General features: G+C 53.2%; 1 protein-coding gene across 1 annotated transcript in view; it reads right to left on the minus strand.

Annotated features, from left to right (window-relative positions):
* Positions 1 to 22,078, minus strand: part of Sh3pxd2a (SH3 and PX domains 2A) — a 203,038-nt gene that overhangs the window by 54,317 nt on the left and 126,643 nt on the right. The window contains 1 exon segment of the mRNA XM_038321072.2: positions 5,168 to 5,212. Coding sequence (XP_038177000.1) covers positions 5,168 to 5,212 — 45 coding nt within the window.

Below are 22,078 nucleotides of genomic sequence, written 5' to 3' on the forward strand. Positions count from 1 at the left end.
TGAGACCCGTCGAATGAGGAGCTGGGGGTGGAGGCAGGGGATGGGAGGAGGGCCCAGACTGTTTACTTGAAACCCAAGAAGAAAGTCCCAGAGCCAGTGCTGGCGAGCTGAGCCCACCCCCATCCCCCCATCCTCCCACCCCCGCCAACTTTTCCTCAAGTTCGGCTCCATTCCTGTCCTCCTGGCTCTCAGAGGGCCGGGCAGACAGCAGTGTTAGGCTTTCCGGAGGAGCTTTCCGGGGCCTCGCCGCCATCGCAACCAGCAGAGGGTGACTGGTTTCCCTTGCCTTGAGGCTCCGGGCAGTTTCAAGAGCCTTAGAGTCAAAGGCTGGGGTGAGCCCCGCTTCCAGGAGCAAGTTAGTTCTTTGTCCTACTTGGCTACTGAACCAGTGTGACGTTCATGAAACAAGCACCGGGCTAGAAAGTGGACAGACAGGGTGTCCATCGCATGGTATATGGCTGGATGTGTTGTCAAATCTCTGCCTTTCGGCTATCACCGCGGACACCCTCAAAGACAGGGTGCCCTGCTAGCCTTCAACGAATCCACAGGCAGAAAATGACTAACCACCTCTTTCAGGAAGACTTCCCAGACCTCTCCACCCACAAGGGAATTCTAGTACATTTCTTATACCACGCTGGTCAGTCAGCTTGTCCTTCCCACACCAGTGGCTGAAACAAGAGTTCAAGGTCAGCCTGGGTTGCTGGTCAAAACCCCTGTTCCAAAACCAAAACAAATGCAAAACCCTAGCAAGTTCCGCACAATTGTGTGGCCAGAGAGCTAATCCAGCGTTTCCCGTCTGCTGTGGTGCCTCAGCCCCAGACACATTCCCTCAATATGACGGGGTCTGACTCATGAGCCCGGCAGGTACGGCTCGGTTCACCTCGAGACACCCCCTCTCCCTTCCCCTTTAATTCCCAGATTAATGAGAGGTTTAGAGAGGACAGGAGACACATGCAGTTCCCACAGCTCATACAGAGACAGTCATACAGAGACAGTCATACAGAGACACATGCAGTTCCCACAGCTCATACAGAGACAGTCAAGCCACTTACAGCCGTTTCAATGGTTCAAGTCCACCTCTCTTCTAATTACAGAGCACTCGTTTATTTCCATACACACTGTCCTTCCGACACAACGACCCTCCACTTAGGAATGGAGACTTATCCCAGGAGCTTCTAAACCCCTTCACTCTGATGCCCAGGCTTACGAGGGCCAGCTTTAGTGGGTGGGGCCTCAGCATGACTCATTTTGCATAACCCATCCTGTCCCACAGCTCAGATATGCAGCCAAAAGTGGGGCGCAGTGCTTAGACCTCTGGGTCCTGTGTGAAGAAGGCGCTGTCGGGGTCTATGCCAGAGAACCCTGGGGGAGTCAAAGAAGTTCATTCTCCTGGAAAGAGAAAGAAACTTTTCTCCCACACAGTGTGGGCTTTGCAGCCCCAATGGAACCTTCGGAGGCTCAGAAGCTGAGGTGTGCCCCATGAGCTCACACACGCAAGCCCCCAGGGAGCTCCTGAAAAGCCAGAATTGCATTTCAGGCAGAAACACAACCTGGGAAGACCAGCATCTATATGCAGATGTTACCAGCTTCTGCACCAGCTAGACAGACTCGGCACTGGGTGACAGACGGCCTCCCACTGTGCCCTGGGGGTGATCAGTGCCTCCACAGCACAAACCAGAAAAGGACCAGCCACCGAGGGGGCCTCGGATGTGAAAAACAGGAGAAGAGAATACAAGACCAAAATGAGGGACAGGGGTGGGAGTTAAGTCCTGAGAACGCCAATTACATGCAAGCCCCCATCAGGGCCCTTCTCAGTCAGTCCCATACTCAACATTGAAGCGAAGCAGCATCATGCTTGGTCCTCACAGAAACCTCCACAGAGGGCTCCACAGAGCCCCACGTTACACACGGTACACTGAATGTCTCAAGGGGAAGCAGATTCCCTAATGTCACTTAGCTGTCCCATGCCACCTATCACATACTAACCCCTGAACACACACAGCCTTCAGGTACCATTGATGCTTCGTGTCTAGGAAGCACCTTGCCTCACGGCATCCCCGGACCCCTGGCATACCCAGTCAACACTGGAGTTTGGGATTTTTATAGATTCATGCGGTCATCTCTAGCGCGGACGTCCTTTAGTGGTAGGCACTGAGTGTGAGGTCAAAGTACTGCCAGACAGATGATGTGGCTGTTATGTGGAAGGGTCTTACCTCTCCAAGAGGGGGACAATAAATGACTGAACTGGAAGTGGGGCAAAGGTGACGTGAAGCTGAGGCAAGAATTAGCAAGTTCCTCCAGGTCTGTGGCCAGGCGATAAGGTAGTGAGGATAAAGACGTGGTGCCCGTGAGACGACAGATATCAGCTCATTTCCAGGCCAAGAAAAACCCGAGGCAAGATTCCGGAGAAAATCTACACACCCACGGCCCTCATCTGAAGTCTGCCTGGGAAGTTGGCTGGAGCCTCTAACAGCAAGCAAAGCGAAGGGACCCTTCTCCAGGGTCACACAGCGCAGGCAGGCTGCCACTCTTCCTGGAGACAGCTGTACTAGCTGTGGGATTCTCTCTCCCAGCTCTCTCTTTTCCACCCCCAGTGCAGGCAGGCTCCCGGCTCCTCCCTCTGGCATCTGCCTCGTGGGGTATCAGCATGGCAGCAGGCACTAGGGACAGGTATCCAGATGAGAAACTGCTTGGTGATGTCATCTGGAGAGGCAGCTCTGGATCCCCTCCAACGCAGGCAAGGCCTGGAAAATTGGGGTCTGGAGGAGTCTGTGGGAGGAGGGGGAGCCTCCTTGTGCTTGGCAGAGTGAGAGGGGTGGACCCTTCTAGAGAGTACTGTTTCCTGGGTTAGAATGGGCCTTTACAGGAGAGGAGTCCCTGGCTGGGCCTGCTAGGGTCCTGAGGATTGCTGCCCTGCTCCTGCCTTGCCTATTCTTCCAATAACCATCTGCATAGAACTTTGGGATTTCCTTTGTCAATTTAAGCTTCTAAACTAGGCTTCTGCCAAGTCATTCCCCAGCTCCCACACCTTCAATGGCTCCTCATTACTTACAGGATAAACGGCAGATCCGAGCCCAGCCTTTCCTGCGGTTGGTGCTCCCCTGCTTCCCTGCTACTCCTCCACCATTCCACGGAACATTCATGATTCAGCACCCATGATGTCCCTGTGCACACTTTTCTTCAGCAGCTCCTGTAGGCCCTGCCCTCTGCCCACATGCATTCCCCTCTCTTATTGCTCTCAGGCCTACCCAGAGCAATCTCTGCCTTCTGCCTCTCTAGGAGACTCCCTTAGCACTCTGGTCACAGAGCGTCTTGTTCTCTCCTGGGCTTTTGGTTGAGAATGGTTTCCCAACCAGACCATGTACTTCAGACCTGATACAGGTGCCACAGACACAACCTAGACCCAACCATTGCCTGACACTCAAAAGGCAAAAGCTTAGAGTCAGGGTCCAGTCCAGTCTTGCCCTTGCTTGCTCTGTGACCTTGGGGAGGACACTTAACCTTCTCAACTTTGGCCTCCTCATTTATGAACAGGAATAGTATCTCAGGGGTGCTCTGCGTCTGCACTGAAGTCACAGGGCCTAAAGCCCTGAGCAAAGTACAAACAGCTGCTTAGAGAGCAGAGCATGGGAGACGGGGGAACCAAAAACCTCACTGCCAGGAACAGCTCACAGCAAAAGCCACTGCCCTGGGAGGGTGCAGAGGAAAGCCTAAAGCTACATCCCTGCAATACACCTCTCCTAGACCCGCCTCCAGGCAGGCAGGGGCTTACCAGCAGGAGAGAGTCAGCTCAGAGGCCCCCAGGTCACTCTGGGTTGGATGCCAGGTTAAGCAGCCCCAGGACCCCAATCTATTAGGATCTCTGGAATCAGCCCATCGCCTCTGTGTTTCCTGTTTGACAGAATTCCCCCAGCATTCCAGAAGGGAAACCAAGGCTGGGAGAGACTCGAGCCTTGGACTCTCAGTTGGCCAGGCCCCGTGGGAGCTCAGCCCCAGGTTCCCCATAACCCTCCCAACCCTGGGCATCCCACCAAGGCCCAACGGCCGCTCGCAGCCGGTTCTTCCCAGGTTGCACCGGGCCTGCTGGCCTCTCAGCTATACGTTTGGTGAATAGAATGCATTGCTGTGGGCCAAGTGGGCTCGGGCTCCCTGGCGTGAGCAGAGGGGAAAAAGGGACAGGAGCCCAGCGATTAGCTCAGGCACAGGCCGGCATCATAGGGGACACCATAAGGATGACCAGGAGGGAAGGGGGACCTCCCCCACTGCCTTCTCGCCTGGCCTCTCTCCCAGGATGCTCAACACCCCCTTCCCTGCCAACAGCAGTGGCGGGAGGCAGGGGAATGGAGCTTGAGCTGTAACCCTGCAACTGGCCCAAGACCTCTTCTTCCTCCAGCCCTGTGGTGCCGCCCCACCCCTTCAGCCTTAATGTTTGCTCTTAGAACGGGACCCTGCGGAAGACTCTTCTGGAAACACCACTGCTCTCCCACCACTTACTCTAAGCACTACAGTCCTGCTGTTCATGGCTTTTGCCACAAGGCTGAAAACCAAGACCCTGACCCTCTACCCAGACTGACCAGATAAAGGCTAAGTCCCCAGGCCCTGAAGGGTACCTCATGGGCAGCTAAAAGCCTTGGGGCGATTCCAAGCTCTGAACTACTGGGATCTGGAGCTATGATCCAGCTGATCACATGCACAGCAAGGAACCTCCTGCTCTCCAGATCCCCTGAGAGATCTCTGGAAAGTGTCAGGGACTCTCTGCCTCAGATGAGAGATGGCTCATTTTTGGCTACTCTCCCTGGGATGGCCAATGTGATAAGGCCAAAAAATGACAGCAGTCTGCCATCCTCCTGGAACAGAAATGCCCTGAGATGGCATCACATGCCCTTGGGTACGTTATGCAACCCCCCCCCACACACACACAGGGCAGTGCAGGCAGGGCATGGCCGAGCTGGGATTCGAAGCCACAGGCACTGGGCCAGCACGCTCTCACCCTCACCACTATCCAAGGCTCAGCTGAGGACAACAAAGGGTTGGTTCTCCCAGCAGGCAGAAGGCCCAGGAGTGGAAAAGCCCCGCATGCAGATCAAGGGAAGCATGCGCAGGGAAGCCTGCCTCCTCGGCACACACGCTGGGACGCATGTTCACACGCATGCACGCAAGGCAGTACCTGTCACGTCCTTCTTGGGAGACTCAGTCCAGCTGGTTAGCCACACTTCCGAGTCCCCGAGAGAGCAAGGAGAAGCAGGAGAGAAAACCGTTAGGCAGGCAAGAGGGCCACTGAAGAGTGGCTGCAGACACTGAGGTTCAGGGCGCCCTGGGCGGAAGGCGGGGGAGGGGAGGGAGTGATTTCCTGGCCTAGGATGACTGCTGGGCGTGGGCCTGTATGATTACAGAGGCTGGCTGGGATAATGAGGTGTCTGTTGAAACACAGGAATCTCTGAAGCAGACTTCTGACCCAGGCCCTCCCTGCAATGGGATTCGGCTTTAGTGTGGGCTGGAGAAGGCCTCTGCTCTGCCTCTGTAGCCATGTGGGAGGCTGGTCCTATGGGGCCTGGTGGCTCCAAGGATTGTCAAAGGCCAGCGGGCTCAGCAGACCAGACCCAGGACCTCAAACATCAGGGTAGTTTTCAAGTTTTATGATACCGCTATGTATTGAAGTCATGTTCAGCTCTTGCCACAGCTGCGCCCCCGTCCCCAGTAGATGATGATGTAGGAGCAGAAGACTCCTAGGGATTCACAACCTTCCTTATGCTGCGATGCTTTAAAACAGTTCCCCGTGCTGACCCCTAACCATAATGTTATGTTCGTTGCTACTTCATAGCTGTAATTTTGCTACGGTTATTAATCATAATGTAAATGCCCATGTTTTCTGATGTCTTGGGTGACCCCTGTGAAAGGGTCATTAGACTCCAAAGGGTGGCACCCCACAGGTTGAGAACCACTGTCCTACAAAGCCCTTCGTTTCACACTGGACCCAGGAGAGGGACCTTCAGTGGTAGGGAGATGAGGGCTGTCTTCCAGGCTCAGACAATAGTATCTGGGCCTCAGTTTTCTCACCAATGAAACAGGGTTCTGTTGTTTCCTGCCAAGAGGGAGGATAAAACCACAGTGTCATGGAGGAACTGGTCATTGTGGGCTAGGGTACTCTAAGTACTCTGATGAAGAGGAGCTCTTCACCTGCTCACTGATGTGAATATTTCTAGTGTGTGTGTGTCTGTGTGTGTGTGAGCGTGTGCGCGTGCTAACACGTGTTGGTTAGCACACCACAGGAGGATAACTTTAGGGACTCACTTCCCGCTTTCCACCTTTACACGTGTTCCAGGGGTTGAGCCTGGATTGCCAGGCGTACGCAGTGAACACCTTTCCTGGCTGAGTCACCGGGCCAGTCCTGGTTCAAACATTTCTGGAATATCAAAAGTCACCATGAACACTGGAGGTCACCACACGCACTATCTGCCCATAGTGGAGAATTTACTCCCATGATGGATCAGGAGGTGGGCACACGCCTCGGGCCTCAAGCTGTTCAAGAGGCATTTTTCATATGGAAAGTAATCAGCCCAGGTTTCCATAAGACAGAATGGAACCATTCCTGGAGATGACCCCAAGTACAGGTACTGGTGTCAGGAGAGTCACAGGCTAGTGCTGGGCTGCACACATGAAAGGCAAACCCTTGCAGGGCTGCTACTGCTGGCCAGGGGAGCTGCAGACCTCTCCATAGCAGACAACAGTCAACACTGGTCCAGCGTTTGTGGACTTCCTGAGCTTTGAGCCACACACCTCATATAAATGCTACTTTGTTCTGCTCTGCACTGCAGGTATTGTTAGTACTCCATCTTGCACACACAGTGAACCAGAGAGGTGGCGTCCCTCACTCAAGGCTTCACAGCTAGGACAATGCCCATCTCTCGCGAGGATACTGATCAGGCAACCAGAGCTCGATGCCACCGTTTCAAGCACATTCATTACACACTTGTTCATAAACCTGCCTCCCCTTCCCAGCCCCTGACCTGGAGAGCTGGGAAGCTGCTGTTTCAAATTTTACTGTAACCCAAGAGCGAGTTCTAGAGCGGTCTCTGGGATTTGAGGCCTGGGTACAAACCCAGGATCCTCCCCTTTAAGGAAGTTACTTAATCTTTTGGAGCCTAGTCTTTCTTTTTTAAATAAACCTTCTTCAAAGTTGATTTTTATTTCAGTCCCTTTTTTGAGTGATTTGCTTGCATGTATGTCTGTGTATCATTTGCATCCCTGGTACCCAAGGAGGCCAGAGGAGCTGTTGGATCTCCTGGAACTGGAGTTACAGATGGTTGGGAGCTGCCAAGTGGGTGCTGGAAGTCAAGCCAGGGACCCCCTGGAAGGGCAGCCAGTGCTCTTAACCACTGAGCCATCTCTCCATTCCCTCAAAGTCTATTCTTGGGCTTCTAAAACTCAGGACAAAGTGACATGCCTGCCTTCTTGGCTGCCGTGATGACTAAATGAGGTGACGCCAGTGGCCAACGTAATGCCTGATAGTTACCAGTGCTTCCTGAAGGTTAGCCACCACGGCGGGTACCACTTCCCATGCTGTAGCTAGCACGAGCCTGACTCACAGCTTCCCTCAGCTCTGGGGGCACCAGGGAAGTCATGGTCCCAGGATACAAGGGTGGTAATGCAATGATACACTACGCTAGATACACCGAGAAAACCCCTGCATTTAGTCTGAGATACTTCCCACCATCACCTTCAGACTGGGTCAGCTAGAATAAGGGACAGATAGGGCTGGGGCTGAGGCCAGAGCCTCTCATCAAGACTGGCAGCTGGCAAGACTGCCCTCATGGAGCTGGGAAGGGCAGACATGCTGAGGACCACCAAGGTTCTAAGTAGCTGCAGACAAGGAGGGCCCAGTGCAGAGTGGGGTTTACCTGCCTGTGCCCACATCTTGCACCCCCTCTTCCTTTGTGGTTCCCTCAGGAGAAAGTGTTTTGAGAAAGGCGAATCTCCCCCAGTGAACCACAGAAAGGCATTCTGCCTGGGTGTAGATAGTCCAGGAAGGATTATTCTGCCAGCCATGGGCCAGGGAAAGCTTACCTTAGGGCTAGGGGCCAGATGGTCTCTGGGAAAACCACTCAATTCTACCATGATGCAAAAGTGGGCTGGGCATAGTCAAACCACTAGTCAACTTGAGAGGTGGTGACAGGATGACCAGAAGTTCAAAACCTGCCTGGGCCACTTAGATTCTGTCTCAAAATCTAAAGAGGGCTGAGATTGTAGCTCAATGGCAAAGTGCGTGTCTAACATATTTGAGGACCTAGGGTCCATTTCCAGACAAACAAATAAATAAATCACCCAGTGATTATACCAGGAACAAAAACTGGGCCATTCATCTTCCAATAAAACTTTACCAGCCCAAGGTAGGCTGGAAGTGGCCATAGGTCAGAGACCTGAGCACATGCCCATTCTCAGAGGAAAATGGAATTGACAGAAACAAGCCTGTCTTTTTAAGAGCAGATTATTTCCCAATCCCTGGATGTGCTGAGTAAATCCAATCCTGCTGCTCCCAGCCCGCCCTGGCAAGCTCTCTCCTGGGGTGGGAAGGACCCCTTCCACCTAGTTCTAATGAGCAGAGGAGAGCCTCTGGCTCACACAACCAGGCCCTCGGGCCAGCAGGCAGACGGCTGCTGGCTCAGGGGCAAGAGGCAGGCACAGCCAAGAAACAGCTGTGACCAACACAAACCAACTGGCACTTTATTTCCCTGTCCTCCACTGACCAAGGAGCCAGGGTCCCGCAGAACAGGGACACAGTTTCCCACAAAATGAGAGGTGTGGGACTGGCAATCCACACGCCTGGCCTTGCTGAGAGCTAGCTCTGTGGCCTCGGGCAAAGGGCCTCAATATTCAACACCTGCCAAGGAGAGCGCTCAGGCCTGCTGGCCTCTCAGGTGGATGGATGTCTGGCATTCTAGACTTTCCTGGCAGAAAGCTGGTACTGGCTATAATACACGTGAGCAAATGAGCCCTGGAAGACCATCTTTCCAGAGAAAAAGAACCACTTGAACACAGGTTCAGTTTCTGGAAAAACCAACCCCCAAAAGGAGATCGCTCTGAAAGATGCCTTATGTTTGAATATGAGACATCTCCCACAAGTCTCTGGATTACAGGTTTTGTCACTAGCTGATGGGATTCAGGGAAGTGACTGAATCCTGGGGCTTTGGACCTAAGAAATGGAGAGGGAGGTGGGAAGACATAGAAGTGGAGCCCACCTGGGAGGAAGCGAGTCACTAGCTGCATGGCTCCAAAGATGCTTCTGGACCCCTTCCCTTCCTTCTGTCTGCATCCCGGCTACAGTGAGGTCAACAGCTTGACTTTGCTGTCTTATTTACCCCAGCCCACGCGATGAGGTGGAATTGGTTAGTTAGGTTTGCACTGCTATGACCTGGCAGGGACAACTGAAGAAGAAAGCTTCATCTGGGCCCATGGAAGGGAAGCTCATTTCACGGCAGCAGGCATGTGAATAATAACAGCCGTTCACAGCATGGTGGACCAAGAACAGGGAGCTCGGCTAGAATACGGGCAGGAATAACATTCAAAGGCTGGTTCCCGGTGAGCTGCTCCCGGCAGCTAGGCCTCGCCTCCTAAAGGCTCCACAGCCTCCCAAAAGAGCGCCTTGAGCTGGAGAAGCGTTCAGATCACAAGTGCAGATCTGCTTCGTGACAAGGACTGTGACCTCTGTGGCACCGAGTCAAAACAGACCCATCCTCCTGTTGAACTGTTCCCTCAGGCATCTGTTAGAGCCAATGAAAGACTGAGCAAGGTATTGGGTGGGGGCGGAGACATGGAGCAAGAGTAACAAGGGCCTGCCTTGTGTCCACTTTGCCCTTTACGGCCGCTGAAGTGGGGCATCTGGCAATCTGACCTTCTTGTCATCCCCACCTTCTTCAGGAGTTTGCACACTGGCGTCACCGACTGCCCGGGAAGGCTCCAGGACAGGTGAAAGTGAGGGCTCAGGGAGACGATAGGAAGCAGACAACAGCAAAAGCTGTGGATTCCAGGGTGATAAGATGGTGTAGAGACGGGGTCTTTCAGTTACCCGTGATGTCTATGGTCCTGCTGGCCAGCAACACCACCAAGACTCTAGGCCCAGAGAAAGATCCAGAGTCTGCTGGTACGGCCAAACGCCAGGCTTGGTGCACACTAGGTGACTGGCCCTGGCTCCTGCCGGGTCTGAGTGATGAGGAAGAAGCCAAGAACGACAGGCAGGTACTCCTGAATTTCCAGAAGCTCCCCCAAGGTCTGGCTGTCCTGGCTACTCTTAATGAGAAAAGGACCCCGCCTCCCCTGCTTCCCTAAGCCCCTAACCCTGAGCAACTGCAGCACTGTGGGAACCGAGCTCCACATACCCAGTCAAGCCTTAAACTGTGTGCAGGACACTTCTCTGGAGGAGAACAAGTTCCACATTCCCAACTAATAAACCTATGGTGGGCTGCGGGCCTGGGTGGAGGGACAAGAAGGGGGTGGGCTGCCAACTGCTCAGACTCCGTGGAGAATGACAGTGAGCCAAAGGCGTGGGGGACTAGTTTTCACAGCTCAGGGATTCTGCCAGGCCCGATGGAATGAAAATCTCTGGCCTCCCCGGCCCTTCCCTCTGTCAGGATCTCAGGAGAGGCCTCTCCCTCTTTGGGAATTCTATTGTTCATACCCGTGAGCAGCTTCTAAGCAACCAGCTGCATCCTAACCCTCCCCTCCTTCTTTTGCTACAACTCGACTTTGCACAGGGCCAATTTCTTAAGTTTCCGAGACTCCGTGTGCTTCTTTCCCTCTCTGACTATGCCACCAGGAAACCTGGCCACTGCTTTCAGCCTGTAGCTGCCAGCCCCGTATTTAATGGTAGCAGCAGCAGCAGGAGCTGTTTTCATGACAGGAGCATGTCCCTGTCTCCCCCACTAACACGGACACTTGTTCCAACAGCTCCACGGGGCTCACCCGTGTCTTATAGAGTAATTGTCTATGGGGAGAGGGAGCGGGCACAACCGTGAGAGAGACTATTGCCATCTGGGCGGGCATGGCACAAAAGAAGACAGTGAAGACGAAACAAAGAGGTCAAAGGCCAGTTTCCCCAGATCATTACTATACTCCAGTCAAACTTCTCATCCTGGTTGAAGGTCAGGTTTAAGTGTGATTCTGAGGCCGGGCGATGGTGGTGTGCGCCTTTAATCCCAGCACTCAGGAGGCAGAGGCAGAGGATCTCAGTGAGTTCAAGGCCAGCCTGGTCTACAAAGTGAGTTCCAGGACAGCCAGGACTGCTACACAGAGAAATCTTGTCTCAGGGGTGGGGACGTGGGGCGTGGGATGGGCAATTTGAATGGGCAGTGCTGGGAGACAAGGCCTCACGGAGGTGTTTGGTTCATGTGGATATAACCACCAGGAAGGGGTAAGCCTTTCTCCCAGGAGCAGCTTGGTTATTACGGTGGGTCTTGGGCCTCCTTCTGTCTCTTCTGCACACGCCCACTTGCCCTGCCACTGTTGGACATCTTCGGCTTCCTGGTCTTATCACACAGGCCAGAAAGACCATGTGGGGACTCATGGACACATGGACTCATGGACACATGAGAGAGAGAGAGAGGGAGAGAGGGAGAGGGGGAGAGAGGGAGAGAAGGAGAGAGGGAGAGAGGGAGAGAGAGGAAGAGAGAGAGAGAGAGAGAGAGAGAGAGGGAGAGAGAGAGAGAGAGAGAGAGAGAGAGCGCACCACCTGCTTAAGATTCGGGCAGACAGCATCACGTCTCACACGACCTGAGGAGGACGGGGCACAGCTCTGAACATGACGTGTTTTCTTACTTCACCCTTACAATAATTTGCCTTCTGAAGATGAGGAAACTGAGGCTCAGGAGAGTTAATGTCCTTTCCCAAGGCCCCACAGCAAGGAAGAGGTGGTGTCCGCGTGGAGCCCAGGCAAGTGGGCCCGGAATCGGGAACAAAGGGGCCCTCAGGGGAGATCTCATTTTCGGGTCTTCCCCTCTGGCCTTATGTATTTCTGCTCTGCTCCTCTCTGTTAAACTCAGCCACGTTCCCACAGTTTGCCTGCAGCTACAAAGGTCTCCTTCCCCAGAGGGTTGCCCTTCCCAGAATCCACGTGCACATGGGACAGCCCAGCCTAGGGTAGGAATGTACTGAGCTGCTGAAGGAAAACAAGCAGACTGTCTGCTCAGGTAGGGAAATGGGGGTGGCCCATAGCTTCTAAAGGACCAAGAAAAGGATGCCTTCCTGAGCCAGGGCTGGGACCAGGCCAGTGCAGCCCAGTGGGTGCAGGGAAAACCACCTTCGGAAACACTCAGCTGTCTGGGGGAGGGGCTTCAGCGGAGAGCAGCAGGCAGGCCTACACGGTGCTGAGACCAGAAGCTTCTGTTTAAAGACAGGTGGCCACATTAGTTAGTTGGAGATGTGTGGGCAGACAAAGGGGCACTGAGTGGGGAAATGGGTGGGCGGGGCCGAGCATCTGCTCCTGGCAGCTGGGTTTGACCCGGCACAGCCCCTTGGGTGTGGCCTCCCCCTCAGTTCTCAGGTCCTTACCTCTCTTGGAGCCCTGCTGCTGTGTGCAACAGAGAAGAAACAAACACAAGACTGAAAATTCCAGCATCCCAGCCACTCCCTCCACAGGGTGGTCTGCCTTGGTGGTCCTCCCTGAAGCTGCTCCACCCACCATCCCCTGAGAAGCCCCCACTTAGGGCATTGTGCATGCACGTGCACGCACATGCGCATACACACACACACACACACACACACACACACACACACACAGGGGCAGCACAGAAATGGGCCAGTGACTCAATAAGACAGCCAGCCAGACACATCAGGCTTATAGACTTAGTCCTGTACCTACCTCTCTCGGTGCCCCTTCAGGAGCCAACAGGGAGGGGGTCAAGGGCAGCACGTCAGAACAGACCTTCCCATCTAGGGCAGTCTAGGTTAGAACATCCTGTCTCTTACTCTGGACTCAATCAGCTGTGGCTGTTTAGTGAGCAGCGTCCACAGGCCCTGCTGGGCCCTGCTGATGTCCCATTTCTACGGGACATCTTCAGCAAAGGAGGAGGGATAACGCCCCCCCCCCCCATGATCTTCTCTGCCCTGTCTTGAAGCAGCCTGGCACCCTTGGCTACCTGCTTGACCCTGTCCAGGCACCCACAAAGGGCATCCTTCTGCTCGGAGGCTCACTGGAGTGGACTGAGAGAGATGAATCAGGGTGAGTCCCCTTACTGGTATGACGGCCTGATCCTGAGCAAGGCTCACAAGCCACAGAAGCCGGGTAAGGGCTCTTGTCCGAACTGAAGTTGGGAATACCCATTTTGTAAGGTTGGTCTATCGTCCCATTCACTGTTCATCCAGCTCCAGAAGGCCTGCGAGGGGCTGTGTTAGCAGGTGTGCGCACACAGCAGGAGTTTAATAAAAGCACACCGAGCTAGGCACGGCGCAAATCCCGGGGTCAGAGCATGTGCTTGGCATGTACAAAGGCCCTGGGTTCCATTCCTAAAAAAGTGCTGTGTCTCTCCAGTTAGACCCGAAAATCCTTTGGACTCTGCCATACCTCAAAGTGTCCGTCCAGTTAACCCTCAGCGGATGATGGGAGCGTGAACTTTTTTTGGTCCTTGCTTTACTGGTTTCATAGGAACCCAGGCCCGCTGATGCCTGTGGCCCTGATATTAATCTAGTCCAAAGTTGTCCTCCTGAGCCACATGCAGGCCTTCTTCTTCTTCTTTTTTTTTAAATATTTATTTATTATGTATACAACATTCCTTCCATGTATCCCTGCAGGCCAGAAGAGGGCACCAGATCTCACTATCGATGGCTGTGAGCCACCATGTGGTTGCTGGGAATTGAACTCAGGACCTCTGGAAGAGCAGCCAGTGCTCTTAACCGCTGAGCCATCTCTCCAGCCCTGCAGGCCTTCTTCTAAGGCTGGGGGATGCCCTCAACCTCCTGGACACTGTGGTACACAGACCCTCAGGCTCAGCAAACATCCCAGAAGGCTGCTGACTGACAACATTTGCTTCAAAGTGTTCCAAGGGCTTAAAAAAACAAATGCATAACCAATATAGTTGTGTGACAAGAGGGATGTCACCGGAAACGGGCGTCTGTGCAGGGACAACGCGCTTATCTATGACTGGTGAAATCCAGGCTCACGCGGCCCCCTCCTCCATAGTGTCTGCCTGAAGCCCCTGGGCCTCTCCTGCCTTGGCCAGCCTCTGCTCTGTAAGGGATTGGCCAGGTCCCCTGAGCTTAATGACGCCACGTAAACAGCGGTGTATGCATGCGCACACAGAAGCATGCATGCATGCCTCGCTGCTGGGGAAATCCCACAGCTGGCTCTCAGGTGACTGAGCTTTACCCAGAAAGCAGCAGCTGAGAGAGAGCCTGCAGGACAAGGGAGGGCTGGGGGCGGGGTTATCCCTTCCACACCACAGTCCAGGCTGAGCTCCCCACCAAGAAGAATGGACAAAGTCACCATAGACAGACCCTGTCTCTGAGCCCTGCCCTGCTCTAGAAAAAAGGCTGTTCTTTGTTCTGTCCATGTCAGTCCGACAGTAACGCTGGGGAGTCTGGCCTGATGGAGACTTGTCCCCAAGGGAGGCCAAAGGCTGAGCCCTAGGGAGCATGTCCTATGGCAGACACCTAGGTGGGGGACCATGGCCAGGAAATCAGCTAGAATGATTGCACTCCTTTTATGGGTGTGGTGTGAACAAGCATCTCTGAGACTGCTCTAGGGTTCTATTCTAAAAAGGAGGCTGGAGGAGGCCCCTGGAGCAAGCTCTCTCCCATTCAGGTGCACGGTTCCTATTAGCAGAGGTGATCTGTGCTAGGTCTCTGAACAGCACCTCATGGTTGGTGCTTGGAGACTGTGGAGGAGCGGCGTGCTCAGTTTACTTTACGTTTCCTTATTGAGATAATGTGTAGCCCAGGCTGGCCCATGTGCCGCAATCTCTTAGGCAATGGGAAGTTTTTCAGCACCTCACACCTGAAGTTTAGAGACGGTGTGCCCATGTAACCCAGACTGGCCTGAAACTTGCTATGAAGCTGAGTAAACGACACCTGCTTCCTCTGTTGGAATTGCAGGCATGTGTCACCATAGCCACGTGAGATGCCCAGTTTAGAAGAGGCCTGCACACTGGGTCATCAAGGGCTGTGACTGGCCAGACACCTTCTGCACAGCAGCTCCCTCTCTTTGCCTGGCACGCAGGAGGCTGACGCAGGAAATGCACACATCCACGGCCAGTATGGGTGTGCTGGCTAGTTTTTATGTCAACTTGACATAAGCTAGGGTCATCTGGGAAAGCATCTTAATCAAGAAAACACTTGTCTGATGGCTGATGTGGGAGGTCCAGCCCACTGCAGGCGGCGCTACCACTAGGCAGCAGTCCTAGATGGGACAGGAAGTCAGTAAACAGTGTTCCCACACCCCCTGCTTCAGTTTCTGCTTCCAGGTTCCTGCCTGACTTCCCCTAGTGATGGAGTGTGTTCTGAGAACTGTAAGATGAAATAAACCCTTTCCTCCCAAGTTGCTTTGGGTCATGATGTTTTATCAGCAATAGAAACCCTAACTGGGACACTGGACAACTTAGCTAGATTTCATCTAAAAAAGGGGGGGGTTGGGGGTTGGAGCTACATAGCTCAGTGGTAGACAACTTACTCGCTTAGCATGCATGAGGTTGAACCCCTAGTGACAGGTTGAATGAAAATGTCCCCCATACACTCATATCTTTGCACGCTTGGTTCCTAACTACTGGAACTGTTTGGGAGGGATTAGGAGGTGTGGCCTTGTTGGAGGAGGTGTGTCTCTGTGGATGGGCTCTGAGGTCTTCAAAGACTCCCACCACTCCCAGTATGCTCTCTGTCTCATGCTTATGGACCAAGATGTGAGCTCTTAGCTGGCTGCTCCAGCTGCCTGTTGCCATGCCTACATTCCATCATAGACTCTAACCCTATGGAACTATAAGCCGAATTAAACTCTTTCTGTCAGAAGTTGAATGGGTCATGGTGTTCTGTGACAAATTCTAGCACCAGAAAACTAAATGTTTGCTTAGCAAACAAATCTATAAAACAGCCAAGTCTAGGAGGCCAATTCTAGGTCCAGCAACAGCCACACAGTCCTGGAAGAAAGGTCCAGAACCAGCACTTTTTGGGAGATTCAAGGACCCTCCCCCTCTCCCAGACAGCCACTGCTATCCACAAGGTCATTGGCCTTGAGAAGAGGTGGCCCAGGTCACGGGAGTAGGGAAAGGGCCCTGAAATCAGAACCCTGAGGTCAAATGTAAATGAGGACCCAAGAGCCACTAGATGGGTGGGGTGGGTAGGGAACAGAGTGCATGTCCTTCTCTGACAGACCTATATATGTGCAAGGTCTCCATGGGGCCATTGCCAGTGTACAAAGGCAGTCTTAATGTGGCCTGTGTTCCTGGCTTGTCACCCTCCTGAGGGAATGAACCCTGTTTAACACTCAGGGAACCTACAGGGACCCAGGGTGACCCAGGGAGACCCAGATAAAAAAAAGCTGTCCCTGAAACCACAGATGCCACCCACAAGACACCACACATGCAAGTCAGAAGCGGAGCTGAAGGAAGGGCAGTGACAGGGAGCCAATGCTCCCCACAGCCGGGAATGTGGAGAGATCCCGACATGGCCTCACTATCTTAATGCAGGACTCCTGTCCCAACATTACCGGCACTTCCATAATTATGCCAGCTACTCGGGTCACATGGTAACAACCAGATCCAAGGAGGGGGGGGGGGCAAAGAAAAAGTCAGGGAAAAGCACGCTTTTCCTTCTAAACGTCCTGAAACTTTGGAAAAACTCTGCCTTCACATTTCGAAACTGACCAATTATAAGAAGGCTGCGAGCCAACCAAGTTCCACACGTCACATTTCTGTTTCTAAACTAAGCAACTTTAGATCAGAAAAAGGTGCTAACACAATGAGCAAGGCGCACTTCCCTTGGATCTGTTTTTCCATCGGCTTCATCATTACTGGAAATGCTGCCCCGATGTCACATGTCTGCAAACCAGAAAGCCGAAGTGAGCAACAAGCCGTGTTCTGGCTAAGGGCTGCGGTGGAACGCATTTCTCTGCTGGACCACAACTGGGTGCCTCCTTTTCCCAGGAACAAAGCCTTACGCAGAGTCTCCTCACTGCCCACGATGAGGCTGGATTGAGGGTGGAGGTGCCAGTGTTTGGGGGAAGGACAAGCTTAGAACCCTGTTTCTTGATAGTTCCTTGCAGCTTACCTCCAACTAAAAACATCTTCAAAGAGCTGGCCCAGGCACATGGTGATCCAGCGACATCCCTCTTGCTACCTTCATTGTCTATCAAGCCTGAATGTGGCCATCAGTCCACACCCAGAATGTAAGCCCTGGTTTAGTTTAAGAGTTCTTAGGCAGTATAGTATAGGCTTCATGTCTATGATCCCAGCACATGGGAGGTGATGCCAGGAGGATCAGTTCAAGGTTAGCTTCCATCACCAAGAGAATTTAATGCCAGCTTGGACTACAGGAGACCTGCCTTGAAGCAAGCAGCCTCATAATTCTGACTGGGCCCTTGCCCAGTCTCTTCCAGCCCAGCTTCCTACTTCCCCAGCAGAAGGCGGGTGGTAGGAGCTGCAGAGGCTGCTAAGAGAACAGGACACAGGGCCTCCAGGCTCCCTGGACTTCCTTCCTGAGATCCCAGAATCTGGAAGTGCTCTTCCTTCCTGCCCCGCGTCGTGTGTCCAGGCCAGCTGAGCAGTGGGTGCTGCCCTGGCTGCGAGCCGAGGCGTGTGCCCACTATGCACAAGCACACAACACGTGAGCCGTACTGACACTCCATCACATCATTGCCACATGGCCCGGCTGCGGAACACAGCCAATCAGCCTCGTTTCCAACGAGATGGGCTCTGTACTTCAGGGGTGATATGAGGCTGAGGAGCCAGTGCCATGAAAATTGAAACTGTTTAAAAACACAAGCCTGGGTGAGATGTGCCAGAAGATGATGCCTGACAAGGCAAGCTCACCCAAGGCCAGGCCAAAGGAGGGCGCCAAGAGGAGTTTGATCATGGTCACCAAACAGCCTGGGTCTTCCACTGGAGGTGAGTGGTTTCAGTGGACCAGGAAGGCCTGGAAACTGCTTTGGTAGGGGGAATACTACATTTTCCAAGGCCTCCTCTCCAGCCCTGTCTCCTCTCCTGCCAGGAAGGCTCCTCTCATCCCTCGACTCCTCACTCCTATCAACCCCAGGCCCTCAGTCGCATCTCTCGCCCCAACACCCAGGGCACACCCTGCAGCTCATCCCAGCTTCAGAGCGCTTTTCTCCAGCCTCCCCGTGGGTGCTACCTCTCCTGTTCTCTCTGGTCTGCCTCCCTGTATCCATGACAGCGTCCTTCCCTGTCGGAGGAGCTGAGCACTCCCTGGGCCAGGAGCCAACCAATGCTTCAAAGAATCAGAAGTCAGTTCTCCGCCTGAGGAAGGCTGCTGCGGCACTACCCTTAGAAACAGCGGATCTCCAAGGCCTTACAGACGCAGGCTCTGCTGCATTGTAGCCCTCGCACATCTCTGCAGGTCTAAGACCTGCTGGAGTCTGCAGGAGACCAAATTCTGCCCACCCTTCACCTGGGGCAAGCGGACACTCTGAGCTGTCTCATCCATAAAAGGCAGGCGGGGGCTGAAGAGACAGCTTGTCACCAAGACCGATGACCCGAATTTGATCCCTGAGGACCCCACAGTGGAAGGAGAGAAGTGCCTTTGTAAGCTTTCCTCTATCATTCACATACATGCTGCGGTGCATGCACACACACGCAAATAAATATAAAATACACAGTTTTTAAAAAGATGGCCCAGCTTTTCTGGGTAGCCAGCTGTTTACAGCAGCCAGTACTTATAGGTAAGTCCTACTATCAGAAAAGTATACTTTATTCAAAACTGAACTTGGAGGTTTGGAGAGATGGCTCAGTAGTCAAGAGCACTGGCTGCTCTTTCAGAGGACCTGGGTCCAATCCCTAGCACCCACATTGTGGCTCACAGCCATCTGTAACCCCAGTTCTAGGGGACCTAACACTTTTTTCTGGCCTCTCAGGCAGGAAGCATGTACGTGGTGCCCAGACATACATGCAGGCAAAACACTCACAAATATAAAATAATAATTTAAAAACCTAAATAAAAAACTTAAAAAACAATAAAGACTAAACTTAGGCACAGCGAGCGGCTCATGCCTCTAACCCAGGACCGGAGAGGCCGAGGCAGAAAGGCTGCCATGAGTTCAAGGCCAGCCTGAGTTATGGAGTGAGACTGTCTCAAAAGTACAAAGCGAGGGGCCAGTAAGGCTTGGTGGGCAAGGCACTTGCCACAAAGTCCTGGGCTTCATCCCTGGAACTTACACAGTGGACGGAGAGAACCGACTCCCACATGTGTGCTCTGTCCTCCACACGTTATACATGCCCAAACACACAAACAGCTTAAATGTGTGATTTTTTTATTTACTTTCAAGGGTTTTATATTAGTTTATAAAATTTAAAAAAAATTAAGTAAGAACATTAAAAACAAGCAAAAACAAACAGAACCTGCCCAAGCTTAAAGGCTAGGCCTAGAGATGCAAGCTTGACTGTGCTATTCAAGAGGCTGACGCACAGGGCTAGAGAGACGGCTCAGCAGTTAAGAATACTTGCTGCTCTTCCAAAGGACCTGAGTTCTCAGCATCCACGCTGGGCAGCACGCAGTCACCTATAACTACAGCTTCGAGGGGTCTCGTGCGCCCCTCTGGACTCTGGAGCCCCCCCCCCAACATGGCATTTACTTACTGCCTGGAGTGGGGAGGAGCCAACACCAGCACCTGCTCCTATAGAAGCACGGGTACATCTCTGTGGCCTCTTGCATCCCCATTTTATGGATAAAACTGAGGCACAAGGAAACCAGGACTTGCTCAAGAAAAAATAGCTGGCAGAACTGGAGCACGAAACAGGCATTCTGGGTCAGAATCCACACTCCTTTGGGGCTCACAAGATGGAAATAGTGCTAAGATTGAATCTTTTTACCTTAAAATTGAAGGTAACATCAACTCCTCCTCTCCTTTCAAAGCCTATAATAAACCATAAACACATAAGCCAATAACAAAGCCGACGAAAGGCTGAGCTGGGGTTTAAATCCTACCCAGTGTGTCCGATGCCAAAACCTAAACTCTCAACTCCAACAATACAACCACAACAGCGCCGATCTCATCAACGGGGCCCAGTAAGACCGTTTCAGGATCAGAGATGGAAGGCAGGCTGAGTAAACAGGGCTTCACCAGGAACATCAACACTTGCCCAACAGAACCATCTTGCAACACTCTTGAGCAACCTCATTTGCATTGAAACAGCTCAACAACGCTGCCAAGGAGCACCAGGCCCCTAGGCCTGGCAAGAGGCACCACGAGGAAGCCTTGATCTCAGAGCTTCTAGGGCCACTGTGCCGCCTAGTGGCGAATCTCAGAACTTCTCAAGCATCTTCCTCGGGCGCTGTGGGAACTGGAAGGGAAGCCCTGCTGGGGAGCTTCCTTGTCCTCTAGAACTCTTGGAGGAAGCCTGCCCATCACCGAGGGTTACCACAGCTACTACTGGCCTTTCCTGCTGCTGGATGGCAGAAGGCCCTCAGAATGGTTCATGCCGTCCCTCCAGAGTGCTTTTGCCTCTGCTAGCTAGGTGTGATGCTCAGCGGACCAGCTGGAGAGGCCAGTCTGCCGCACATGCAATGAGTTTTGTGGTGGTGGCGGCTATAGCCCATCCTCAGTGGATGTTAGGTAAGGAGACTTGCCCAGCATTGGGGTGATGGTGAGGGAGACCAGAGCAAAGACGCCCTGAAGACCACCACGTGGACAACAGTTCTAACCTGTGCTGGGGCCCAACCTGTATCCTTGAGGTCTGCCCTATGGCTGCAGGCTGGCCTAGGCAGCCCTGCTGGTGTGTAAACCAGTTCTTTATGATACTGCCGCCCCCTACACACCCTGGTTCTTTCCCTCCCTAGGTGGTCCAGGCTGGCCTTGAACTTGGCCTTTTGAGTGCCAGGATTACATCATGCCCAATTACAATAAATCTCGCACCTTCTGTCTTCTGCTGCTTCTGTTTTTCCAGCTGAAGGAATGTGTCCACGGTCATACGACTGACAACCTGTGCTCCTGAGCTAGGAAACTCAAGCGTGCGAGTTTTGTCAACCTGACACAAACAAGTCCACGGAAGAAGGGACCTTAATCGAGAAGGGGCCCCTCTTGCCTGTGGGCAAGTCTGTGGTGCATTTTCTTGATTAATAATTGACGCACACAGGGCCACCTCTGAGCAGGTAATACGGGGTCGTATAAAAAGCAAGCTGGGAGAGCCATGGGGTAAGCCGGAAAGCAGCACTCCTCCATGGCCTCTGCCTCAGCTCCCGTCTGGAGTTCCTGCACTGACCTCCCTCAGGGACAGACTGTGACCTGAATGTATAAGCCATACAAACCTTTCCTCCCAGAGTAGCTTTTCAGAATGTTTTTGTCTCAGCAATCGAAAACAAACATCAAGCAATCTGACTGGCACTGTCCACACTTTCCCGAGGCCCAGCCGCAATCATCAAACCCACCCAACGCCGCCCCTGAGGCTGAGGTCCACCACCTGGACTCTGTCCATGCTATGGATCTCCAATCACCAGCTAGAAAACCAATCCAAGTCGCATCACCCTGGCCCCACCACATCCCTTTAGCGTCCCTCATCTCACCCAGAGAAATGGGCACAGCACCCTAAAATGGCCTGGGAGGCCCCATGTAATCTGTGCTATATCATCCACCTTCTTTCCCGGCTGTAACACTTCCCTTCTTATACCTCATCCTGTTCGATCTCCACCCTGCACAGCCCTTCTGCTGGAGGAGCTGGCTGGCTCTCGCGGGCCTTGGGCCCTCTTCCTTGCTGTGCTCTTGGTCAACTAACCTCGCCGCCCCATCACTTCCCCAATCAGCACCGTAGTTCATCGCTGCCCGCTCCCAAGCGGCAGGCATTTTCCCATAACTCGGACACCTGGGCAGTACCCTGAACACAGCGGGGGCTCAGGAAGGACAGCTAAGCCATGGTTAATCTTCCTTGCCCAGAGAGAG

This window comes from Arvicola amphibius, chromosome 1 (genome assembly GCF_903992535.2).
Source record: "Arvicola amphibius chromosome 1, mArvAmp1.2, whole genome shotgun sequence".
NCBI lineage: Eukaryota > Metazoa > Chordata > Mammalia > Rodentia > Cricetidae > Arvicola > Arvicola amphibius.